We start from the raw sequence: 12,415 nt of genomic DNA, 5'->3' as shown, positions 1-12,415 counted from the left end.
AACAACTCACGGGGATTCCCTGACACATCTTTGTCCACAGAGCTGGTGCCTTATACTTTTGCTGTTATGTTTTGGTGGTTTGATTTCACACACTTCCCGTCATTTTTAACGGTCACCCCCAGATAAGCAAGTTCAGTATCGGCAGCACTATGACACGCTGATTTTATCTTTCAAGCAAAAGAACCTTTTGAAAGCATCCAAAACCTACTTAGAAATGCTGCATAACATATCAAAGGGAAAAGGATGAGGAAGGATAAGAAGGGCCTCTCAACTTTCTCAAGAACAGCCTAGACAAATTTCTTTTCACAAAAGCGTAAGCTTGTTCAGGACAGGTTTTCAATATAAGATACTAGTACTTAAATCGTAATAAAAGGAACACACATTATATCTGCTAATGCACTGGTTGTACCTTTATTGTTTCACCTCGTTCACTAACAATTCAGTGGTGCAAGGTTACCATACACAGTTAGATATCTGCATTGCACACCTAAGGCTATACAGCAAATGGATCAGAATTAGTACAAATACATGAACTATATTTACATTTTGTATACTCAAGCTCCAAATATTGAATATATTTACAAAATAAAATAAGAAAATGAAAACCTGAAATTAATGTACAGTGTTGCTGATACACTCCTTCGCTGGGATGAAATCAGTTTGCAAAGAGATTTGTTCAAGAAGGCCACTTATACAGCATATACCTTGTATACCTTGTGTACAGAGAGATTAAACAGGGAAATGGGGACCGCAATTAAAAAAAAAAAAGTATGTATTTCAGTGCAACAGCATGTCTAATGTCCAAATTCAAGAACCTTAGTTAACTGCACATGAAGTATGAACAAGCAGAGTGGAAAATTAAGAACTGATCCTGGGAAGTGCTGATCATTCAAGAGCCCCTCTGCTTCTAGTCCCTAGTTTCAAGGCAAGCAAGAGGTAGTTCAGTACTGCTCAGGATCAGGCCATTAACCTGGCAACATTAAGAATTAAAGACTTATGACCTCCATACCCTCAGTTTTCTGAATATACAGCTGATCCTGTTAATTTAAAAACTGTTCCAAATAACATTGGACACAACCGTCTGGTTAGTGTTGGACTAGTTTTGATTTCAAATACTTAGAATGCATAAATGGCCTTCTGAACAAAAAAAAGTCAATCCTGTTCTTGAACAGCTCATATTTTTAAACAAGGAAGCACAAAATTAATACATTCCTGCTACATACAGTACAGTTCAGACCACATATTGGGGTTATTAACCACAATGGAGAGATGCAATGCACACAGGTTAGAGACCCATTTTAAAGTACATTCAGCAAACCATTCCAGAGCAGCATTAGTATCCTTCCTTTGAGCAGCAGGTTAACAGCTGCATCTTCAACAAAAACACCCACCACAGTATAAACTAACACAAACTAGGGCTGTGCAAGAGTACCAGAAAGATGCATATGCATAGGCAGTATTAGTTGATTGTATAGTACCAATGGGTGTTATACCAAAGCTAATCCTCTTTCTTATCTAATGTGCAATTAATTACAGATGTATAAATATACAATACATTACATAAAATTAAATCCCTGTAAATTAGGTAACAAGCAGCAAAAAGTAAAGTCTTTGCTTTGAAATACCTTGCTAATCAGTAATAAGGACTATCAGACACTGACCAAAAAAACCCCACTTCCTCAGCGGTCAGGAAGTAACATTCCCTTCCCTTCTGCATCCCAGAATATAGGAATCTTCTTTAAAAAGGTACTTAAAGTGCATTTCTAAAATAAAGTATAGGAGGTTTAGTTTAGTTTTAAAATATCCAGGAAGCTCCAACACCGACGACATGATTTTCAATGAACAAAAAAAGATAATTTTCTCCTTCCTTTTAGTGAAGAACATAAAAACCCAAACTACAGCACAGCTTCACACTGGTTCTCTCCAAGGAATGCCTATCAAGTTTACTACTAGTGCTTATGCTCAATGGGCTGGCAGGCCCACGGCATGATGCCTCATCTCTAGTGGCTGAGTCCCAAGAGCTGTCTGACTCCAGGACTTCACATACATGCAGCACGTAACCAAGGGTGGGTTTTTAAGTGTCAAGAGAAGGCAGCTTAGCACATTTTTCCCTTCTTGCTCTCTTTCCAAAAAGAAATTTCTAACATGTTGGGCTAGATCAAAAAAGCTTTGAAGTGAATGGAAATCCACTTTTTTTTTTTTTGTTATCCTTTTAAAGAAAACTTGAATTGATTTCAGTCCAGTTTCAAGCAGGGAAACTGATGTCTCAAAGTAGGCTTCAATAACTGGTGAAAAACTGTAACTGTATGCTTTTATGTCAGACCTGAAAATAGTAATGCCCATTTGAACTCCACACAACAAGAATCTATTTTGTCACAGATTATGCAGCTTTAAGAGATACTGATGCTTAAAAATAGAAATTTGCTCTTCTGATGATCTGTTATCCGCATAGACATCAAGTCATCAGAAGCTGCTTGGAGTCTTTAGATAGAAAAGTAACATTTATGCAACACAGCTGTAACACTTCCAGCTCTGTTTATACAAGCATATAAGCATCTGCCTCTTCCTGCTTTTAAAGGAAGATCCCTTAATCATGTTTCTATGCAATGCCTATATCCCCTTAGTTCTTTTCTGGCTTATCCAAAGCAAAGACTTAGCAAACTAGTTTTCTTCTAGTTAAAAAAAGAAAAAGATAAAAATTAAAATGCTCTCAGTGTGTCACAAAATACCACCACCTAAATCACTACGCCTCCTCAAACTGGTTCCACTTTCATTATAAACAGTGGTGATGGCAGCAACAACTTAGTGCTTAAAATTAACCTAATTCTTGAGATCGGCTTAGCTCCAGCTTGAGGAGCTCTCTTGCAGCACTAGCAGTCTTACTTATCCACACACTGGAACTGCATTATCATCCATTGCATAACAAAGGAATATCATCACTGTCTTAAGAGTCACACACAATTAAACGAGACAAAACCAGAAGAAAGAAAACAAAACCAAACATCCCTATTATGCTCCTGGGTCCCCAGGATGCTCTCTCACTCTGGCTTCCAGTTCTGAAATAAATCTGAGGACCACAGGAGATAGCATAAGTACACGATTTAGCTTGAATACTATCTCAAAATATATAAAGATATGTCCTAGCAAGTGTCAGACTCCATCTCCCTGCTCCTTTGCCAACCATGCTTTTAGGAGGTCTCATTATGCATTGCACTTCACTGAAGAATGAAAACCCCATAAAGATAAAAACTTGCTCAACTGATGCCAGTCCCACGTACACTTTTGACCACAGAATTTCCAATTCATGGCATGACTGCTGATGAGTGAGCTGAATCAAAATGACCTTCTTGAGCTGGAGTGTGCCTAGATGTGCCTACTGTAATAGCGGAACAAACCCCTTTTACCTCTCTCCCTTGAGAGGTCGGAACCTCAGGATGAAATTCCTGTACGTTCCCCAGGATCACAGCTAGCCCTATCAATGCCCAAGGTTAAGTCAAAAAAGTATAGCACAGCAGTCTGAAACATAGTAAAAGAAAACAAACAATCCCCCCACCCACCCACCCCGACAACCTAAGAAAGACAAGTTCACTTTTCAGAAAGGAAATCCATTCTGCTTTCCTTTCTTGGGGCAAGGACCAAAACTTTGGCCACAAAGAAAACTTACACTGTCAGTCAAGAACTAACACCACCCAGCTGATCTCCAAGAAGCCAGTTATTACACCCCACTGACCAGGACCAGAGTCCACTTGATCCATTCTCCAGGAAGGATTAATTCTGAAGTTTAACTAGGGGGTTTTAGCTGATGAAAACTGTAGCAAGGAAATTCAGAGACATTCAACAGTTATTCCAAAAGGAAATGAAAGTGTCCTGCTGTTCCCTGGAGAATACTGCGAGTGCTAGGTCTAGAAAATATTTTGTAGACAGAGGATGCTTTCCCCATGAGCAGATGGGACGTCATCTGAGTATTACAGATAAGGGATGCATGCATAAAGCAGACCTTTCAGAATGATGCCGTCGAGCAGTCTATCCTAACGTACCAACGACAACCGTGAATCTCTTCCAAGAGAGGTGAGAACTATTGCTACAGGACCTCAGAAGTCAGGACTAAAAGCAGAAAGAGGAGATACTGCCCTCCTGCGGTGATCTCCTCAACGCGCTCTGGGGAACAACCACACTGTGCCGCTTCCACTTAACACTCTCCATCTGTCAAATACGAGGCTGAGCATCTAAAACTTTAGGAATTCTATCTAATATTTCAGCGATGTGGTTTATTTTTCCTCACATCAGCACAAGTTCCATCTCCTCCGCTCAGTTCAAAGGCAGAGGAGTAAGTGTTAATGTTTTGGGAAAGAGTTAAAGCCAAGCCCTGTTCACCTGCAACCCCACAGCGAGGGTTTAAAGGCCGATTATTCTAGCCAGCCCCTCTTGGTTTGTTCCCTATCTTTTTCCAGCTCATGCCTTAAGCCTGTTGGACCCTGGAAACTCAAAAACTTACACCAAGTCCAAAATCCAGTCTGCCCAGATAGATTTGTCCAATATCAGCTTTCAACAGAGTTTAAATTAGAGGCTGGATCCAGAAAGCCTGAGGAGCTATTGCAGTTCCTGGCTGGGTAATGTCCACATAGAAGAATTTATCTTTCCCTGGCATTAGAACTTTGCCCTGAGGGAACCAATGACTACTGCCAAGTCACAAACTGAATGAAAAACCTGCAGCAGTCTAGACAGACAACAATGGACAGTGGGACAGACAGCAAAAGGTCAGTTGGAATGGGAAAACAATTGTTATAAGAAAAAATAAATAATTTTTTTTTTTTGTCTTTTTAGAGTTGTGCATAACAACTCCAGTTTTTTGATATTTTTTTTTTCTTTCTCTTTTTGTTTGGCCACATGCTACTAGTACAACTCTCGGTACAAGTGAAAAGAAACAAGGTAGGGTTAGAATACCTAGAAAATGTGCTGAAGGAGTTGGGAAGGTAGGGGATGTTAAGCCACAGGATTACATACAAGAGAAACTGTCAAGAATCACAAAGAGAAAATGAGAGGTAACACTTGATCTATCAGAAGGTGAGTTAGAACAGATGAGAACATTACATGGACTCAGTACTTCAGCTGGCCCGTGCGTCTTCGAGCCAGTTTTGACCTGCGCAAGAAAGAAGGAAAAAAGGATTTGTTGAATTCTGGAAGTTTATTTTTCTTCCCTCCCCCTGCAGTTTGTCCACTTTTTTTTAAAATCCTTTAGTATCGTCTCAGTTTACGCCGTATATTTAGAAAGTAAAACGTATCAAAGGGTGTCATGAGAAAGACTTCTCACTCTTCTGCTGTGCTCCTTTAAAGATGGGATCTTTTTAAGGACTGCACTATTAAGAAATTATTTGATGCTGTACCGTAATATCTTAGTTTTAAATTAATATTTTTTTTACTGAAAGGAAGAGCTACTGTAGCATAGTAAGATCCCTTCAGCAAGCAAGGGATGTCTGTGACCTATGTTAAAGGGAAGGCTTCTAGAGAAGTTCAAAAAAGGGAAAGATATCTGCTTTAGCTCACAATCAAGAGAACGAAAAGGCAGTCCAGACCCGCCCACACAGAGGTAGTGAGAAGCTTTATGAATTTGTAAAATAGCAATACAAAGAAACACTTTTGTGGCCTCCAAATGTAGTATTGTATGAAGCATACCATGCATGTTCAAACTGGCTACATCCGTTAAGAATGTCACAAGCCAAAGCAACAACCACTGCATTTCCTGAAATACAGGGCTTGTTTGACCTTTTTATTACTTTTTTTTTTGTTGCACACCCTCCTCCCTCCGTCAGTTCACCCATCTTGTCAAATTCTTCAGAACAAGATTAAATACTGTGACAACCTAGCTGCTTCTTTGCTTATGACTATCTCGCTATCTTTATGCTTTGCAGCATTGTCTGCCCATGAACTGCCTCTTACCGTATTGTGCCAGCAAGAAGTGGATTGAAGGCATATAACCAGTCATTCATGTCTTTGTCATTGATGGCCTGGAGCAGGACCCCACGATGCTTTGTGCATACACCAAATGTGTTGGGTGTCTGGAATATCAAGGACAATTTAAAATACTGAAGTCTACAAGCACAGAAGCTGATGCACTCTTCCTTGCTGAGGAAGAGTTTGCTATGTCGCATTCCTAAGACCCACAAGACCTAAGGTCTTTCATTTAAGTTTCACTGGTCATTTCCAGGATATTATTAGTCAGTCAAATGGAACATCTTCTACAAAACATAGTTTTAACTCATGAGTGTGGACTTTAAGAGCTGCTGAGATGGACCAGTAAAGTTAATTTGATTCCTTTTGTTTGTCTGTGCTGTTTTGGTGGGTTTTTTCTAAGCAAGCAAAAAAACCCACACAACTCCAAAACACCACACAGATGAAACTACAAAACCCAAACACACAGGGTGATGGTACCAACACACGTTCATAAAAGCAAATACGGTGTGTAACAGCAGTCAGTTTCAGTTTCTTGTTCAGCTGTGTCCAAAACATAAGAAACCCTGAACAAACTGGGAACTCTGTGGGCAGAATCATCAGATGCCAGACATTCTCCAAGACACAGGTGCATTTTCCTCAGACCAGAGATGACACACAGGATGGTATGGATTACTACCTGTAATGTTCCTGCTGTATGGGTAAATAAACAATAGCTCTCAGACTGACCTTTACCATTGCCTGTTGATCCTCACTGTATTCCACCTGAGCTGTGGATAAGTTTATGATTCCTCTTTCTACAGGATCTTTGTCACTGTTGTAAATAAAAACATAGGGACGGCGAACCACCACAAAGTGCTTGGCCCAGGAGCTGGAGAGTGGCTCCTTGAAGTGGAGGTATCCTTTCTTTGAGACCACGGAGCTGGAAAAGAACAAACCAAAACAAACCCACAGATAAATGGGAATACATTTTCCCCTAAATAATGCACCTACTGAGTATCCCTGTTAACTGCAAAATAGTGCATAAGATCCTTGGTCCTTCATACATTTTGCCTGCAACAGTATTATGAAAAAGTTAGTCTATAGGAAGCTGAATTCTGTCTTCAAGAAATACACAAAACTCTGGCAGAAAGAATGACCCACAAAGATCTCTACTTCAGTGATCTTCAGCCATGGTTTTGATCATAACAGAAATATTTAAGTCACTGGAAATCCTGTTCGTTAAGTAGATGCAGAGAATGAATGCTGCAGAGATCAAATATCAATACGACCTTCATCAATCCTGCCTCCATCATACAAGACTCGGCAGTTCTGCTATCACCTGTTTAATTCACCTTCCTAAATGGGGCAAAGAAACTACAAATCTCAGAAGGCCCTTGTGACAGCTGTCAGGAAGCCATGATCACACAATAGAAAACTTACCCTGGTCTGATTTCCTCAATATCAGGAACGAGGTTTAGGAATTCATTCTTTCCAGCTCTGGCAAGATAGGAAGTTTCTACTGTAGGAATTAGCTGGAACTGTTCCACCTCATGACAGGGACTGGAGGCACGAGAATTTGCTTCTGGTGTCCTTTAAAAAAAAAGCAGAGAAAAAAAAGTAAATCATAACAAGCCAACTGAACGTGACAATGGAATTTAAAGTGCATCTACAGCCTAGCCTGTCTTACAAGTTTCATCCTCCAGTCCAGATTTTTTGTAAGACATTGGGATCCTTCTGTACAATATCAAATAGCATTTCCCTTGAAATGTGTAGAATAAAGCTTATAATAACTGCTATTAAGTTGTTTCCCCACTACTTCTCCCTCGTTTCTCTTGCCAAACACAGTTACAACACAGATGCATGTCTTACTGTGGTTTGATGTAAAATGTACTACTACATCAGCACTCCTCCTCTCAGGGATGTTAAACTGAGAAGGTACAAATTACATGTCTTTCACTAAGTAGTTCTTCCCAATTTCATCAAAAATATCTTCTATAGATACAGTTGAGAAAGAGAAACAGAGATTACTGGCCAAACTGGATTATTCTGGGTTGTTGTTAGTAGGTCTTTTTAACAGACCTCTGAAAAGAACTTGTGGACTCTACACACTGAAGATGCGCTGGTCACTGCGCTGATAAGCATCTGACTGTTCTTTCAGCACAAAGGAAAAAAAAAAAAACACTTCAAAAGAACAGATGGAGAAAAACAATTGTGCAGAGTGATTGGAGAAGACAAGACAAGGGGGCTGTACAGAGAAATATCTGAAGTAGGGAAAAGGAAGAAAGGGGGAGAAAAAAAAGTCAGAAACCAGCAAAGACAGATTTGTGAAGCACTAAGAAGTAATGTTTTTCATTAATACCCTATACTTACTTCTGATCAATTGAATTGCATCTTGAATCCACCAGAGAAGGGCAGGTAGATGAAGGTGTGAGAGTTGCACTGCTGAAACTCGACACTGATGGGTCCCGCCCAATTGGAGAAATATCCGACAACTACAAGGACAAATATAGGCAAAATATTGCAGAAGAGGTTTTTTTGTAGCTAGTGTTCAGTCCTGTCCAGAACGTGGCATTCAGCATGCTGAAGGCTCAGATAATAGGAAGTACTTCTATCAGCCATTTCCCTACTCAGTATTAAAATTTTTGTATACAACCATCATAAACCCAGCTGGGGGTGAAGATACAATGGCCATTCTGTAGACACAGCTTGTTATTAGTGTCCTAACACTTCTGATTATTCACACCCTGACTTCCTCAATAGAATTAGACTATCCAGTTTCCAACTTGTGTGTCCCCTGTGCCTACAGTCAGAGTTTTTAAAAGAGCAAATTTATCATTTTACATAGGGAAAGGGTATATAGGGAAAGACAGTAAGAGCACTTCCAGTCTGCTAATAAACTAGAAGCTACGCTATAGTCCAAGTTCACACCACTTCTAATTCCTGCAATAGTCTTTGGAACCTGACGGTGAATAGCCAAATACTTCCAACAGACTGAAAATAAAGAAAATTACTAATAAGTGTTTTGTCTCTTCATAGTATCAACAGATTCCACAAACTACAAATATATTGCTATTGTACTACAAATGTAGTGTATTGTACTGCATGAAGTATTTACCTTACAATCACTGATGCTGTTGTACACCTGGTTAAATTCCCGATTGAAAGTGTGAGTAAGAAGCTGCAGACACTAAGGCGGGGGGTGGGGGGAACAAACAACAAACAGAGAAGAATTTTACATTTAGATTTTCAGAGAAATTTGAACACAAGAGGCAATTTGCCAAGACACACTTGGCAGCTCATGAAAGAATAAACAAATTCTAAACTGCTGTGAAAAATCCCAGAAGAAGAGGGTAATAATCACTTCCCTTCATAAAATTAAAAAGTTTCATAACTACTAATGAAGGGGAATGTAGTACAATTTAGACCCATGATGCTTTTCTCATGTTATACCTTGGTGGCCAGCTCTTTCTCCCGATCCACCAGGCTCTCTATATCTGCTGAGTCATAGCCACTGCTCTCACTGGGCGTCACAGCACTCTCAAATGTTGTAGTCGAAATTTGTGAGGAAATGCTGGTGGAGGTACTGAGGGTTCCACTGCTCAGACTGGGAGACAAAGAGTCACTCAGGGATTTGGGGATGCTGTCACCAAGCTTTTCACGAAGCAGAAGGAAATGTCGGGTTTTTTCCACCTAGTAAGAAAAGAAATCAGTATCATCTGCTCCAGGATGTTGCCTGTTTTACAGGCACTGAATTCTTATGCATTTTTTAAGATTCGTACCACCAAACATTCTCCCTGTGGAGGGGAGTTTACAATGGCACTAGAAGTTGAGTCTGCCTTTGTGGAATACACTAAGATTCTGAACTGAAGATTCTACTCAGCAGCCAGCCCCACACTTTCTATCTTCTCTTTTGGATAATTTATTTAAATCTTGACTTTGGGAACCTGTTCAGCTCAGTCAGTCTCACAGAGGGTAGACTAAAGGCAAATTCAAAGATACAGTTGTGCTTTTTCTTTCACTTCCTCTATCTCTTTACTCACCTCATGCAGCAGCTCCAGTTTCTCCAGTTCCCACTGATGCTCCAGAATGAGGCTGTCACCCCTGGGCCTCCAACCTGCCAGGTTCTCTTCTCCTCGCACATATGCCACAGATGTATCCAGGACTTTCCTCCTCCTCCTCTGCATTCCTGAGCAGTAAAAAAACAACATAAGACATGTTAAAAACATAGCCAGAGGGATGCCACTACGAAACACCTATCAATTAGCAATCTGTGAGGAACCAACACTTCTGCTGTTTGGCTGGAAATATACAAGGCAATGATTTCATTAACAGCAATCACACATCCCAAAGAGATTTGATTTAATCCAGCTTGCTTTCTTCATTCAGGTATCTTCTAGTGACCGTGATATAATGCAAACTCCTGCTCAGTCCAATTCAAACACAAGAACTTCAGCTGCTAGGTCTTAGAGGAAAAATATACTGGTACTAACGTGAACTACGTTCCTTCCAAGTTATCAAGCTTGCATCAGATATCAGCAGTATCTTCAAAAGACCAAGACAAAACTTGATTGCTGCAAACCCAAGTCTCAACTGTGCTAGTTATGAGCCGTGTATTATGCCCCGTAAGTCTATGACTCGGGTACCTGCCCAGTTTCCTGATACACGCATGTCAGAAAATGTAAAGTTTTCAGTGAATCCTTGCTTCTCCAATGGTAAAGACAGATTTAAGTCGAAAGTAAAAGCCTGCCTAAGTTTTTTATGGAATAGCAATGTTCCATTGCTCCTGTGAAAACCAGGAACTGCTTCCCATCAGGACAGAAGTGTTCATTCCGTTTTGCCTATGAAATTTTCTGCAATATTTCAGTTTATAGCATCTTTATCACTTGAACACCCAGTCACTGCTTACCTGGACTTCCTGTGTCTGCCATTTTGCATAAACTTAGTTCATAAATCCCTGTTACTCGATTGCTGTTCACAAGAAACCGGAGGGGGGAAAAAAAAAACAAAAACACTATTATCTTCAGAAATAAAGTGCATTACCTTTAGTTAAGTGATCCCCAAATTAGAAGTTTAATTATAGTTGTTAGTTAGAACTACATCTGAATTCTACTGTTGACATAAAATAGCCAGGACAGACTGCAAGATCTCTAAAAATGGCATTTCCCTCATGTTCCTCTCCACCCTGCATTAGACTCAGAGAGCAGCTGCTGCAGTAAATTCCAGGCCAGGATCAGGGTCATCTATGTGCAAGCTTGAAAAATGGATCTCTCTTCCCAACTGTTCAGTCAGAAGGCTGGAAAAGGGGTCAGTAAAGAGAGAAGCCATCAGAGTTCCACTGAAATAAATGCAAGAAAGAATGTTCACAACCAGACTGGAGAACTACATCTAGGTAGACTTCCAAGGAAGAAATAAAGAAAACTAAGCTACATTCTCCCCATGCCCTCTAAGACAAAAAGCATATGCCGACATAAAACATTGATACCAAAATTGGCAACTGAACTTACGAATCTGGAGACTTGGAGTAGCCACTGCCAAAGAGATTGCGTAGTGACCGTGGTGGGGAGATCTTGGCATCTCGTGAGTAAAAGACCATACAAACATCTTTTGTTATAACAGCAGGCTGAATGCAGTGGTCAAGCTAAGAGAAAAAACAGTAATGAATGAGTGGTTGCAGACAACCATGCCAAGTTATACTGCTTCCCTCTTTTAGTGGGACAGCTTTTTGAAATTTGTTCTTGTTTGGGTCTTTGGTGAAGGGTTTTCATACGTGTTTCTGTGAAAGAGAACTGTCAAATTTCTTGATGCTTCTTGTGTGTGAAATAATTGTACTACACAAAACAACAGTGTCTTGCATGCAAAGCCAAGAGCTAGGCCAGTGTTTGTAACACTAGTAGTTCTTACTTAGCAACGTTCGCCAATTTCAGTGGATATTCAGATAAAAAGATAGATAAAATGAGGCACAGAAAGGTAAAGAGATCACCAGTTTCACTTCACATTTGTTGCAAGGCAGTAATACCTTGACATCAAAATGTTAACTGTGAATAGATTTTTCCACCCTGTTCTCAGAAAATGAATAAAGACTTTCACTGGCTTCAGGATTCAAAATCAGTTAGTCCAGTAAGTTTTCATCTCAGGTACACACAGTCTCAAATAGTTATACTTGAGTCACAAGCAGAAAGGAAGGCACAGGTCTCTAACCTCCAGGTAAGCAGAAAGGGTCATATATATCTTCTCTCCATATGGTGTCACTCGATTGAGGAGAAGGGAGTTATGCAAGGAGCTATCCCAAACTGCTTCAAACCGATAGAAAGTCCTGGAAAAAAGTACAGTAAAAACTCAATAGTAAAGAGTTCCTCTGCATCCCTCTCATTGGTCAGTGTAAAGCATCTCTTCCTTGACATCATCCACTATGACTCTCAGTGGCTTAGATAACAAATACTTGAAGCAAAGACCTTCTCTTCTTTCCCAAGATTGCTTACTTCTA

At 40.0% G+C, this 12,415-nt stretch overlaps 1 protein-coding gene across 24 annotated transcripts in view; it reads right to left on the bottom strand.

Moving 5' to 3' along the window:
- Positions 1 to 5,036: 5,036 nt before the first annotated feature.
- Positions 5,037 to 12,415, bottom strand: part of KIF1B (kinesin family member 1B) — a 93,822-nt gene continuing 86,443 nt past the window's right edge. For all 24 annotated transcript variants that reach the window (XM_049794721.1, XM_049798385.1, XM_049799252.1 and 21 more), the window contains 11 exons: positions 12,130 to 12,244; positions 11,436 to 11,569; positions 10,838 to 10,899; positions 9,972 to 10,117; positions 9,382 to 9,621; positions 9,047 to 9,118; positions 8,302 to 8,423; positions 7,372 to 7,521; positions 6,679 to 6,871; positions 5,938 to 6,056; positions 5,037 to 5,140 (listed from right to left, as the gene is read on the bottom strand). In XM_049794721.1, the coding sequence (XP_049650678.1) occupies positions 5,098 to 5,140; positions 5,938 to 6,056; positions 6,679 to 6,871; positions 7,372 to 7,521; positions 8,302 to 8,423; positions 9,047 to 9,118; positions 9,382 to 9,621; positions 9,972 to 10,117; positions 10,838 to 10,899; positions 11,436 to 11,569; positions 12,130 to 12,244 (1,396 nt within the window). In that variant the 3' untranslated portion in view covers positions 5,037 to 5,097. The remainder of the gene's footprint in view (positions 5,141 to 5,937; positions 6,057 to 6,678; positions 6,872 to 7,371; positions 7,522 to 8,301; positions 8,424 to 9,046; positions 9,119 to 9,381; positions 9,622 to 9,971; positions 10,118 to 10,837; positions 10,900 to 11,435; positions 11,570 to 12,129; positions 12,245 to 12,415) is intronic.

Source organism: Accipiter gentilis, chromosome 1 (genome assembly GCF_929443795.1).
Source record: "Accipiter gentilis chromosome 1, bAccGen1.1, whole genome shotgun sequence".
In the NCBI taxonomy this organism is placed as follows: Eukaryota; Metazoa; Chordata; class Aves; order Accipitriformes; family Accipitridae; genus Astur; species Astur gentilis.
The sequence above is the reverse complement of the archived record's forward strand: the minus strand, read 5'-3'. Positions and strand labels throughout refer to the sequence as shown.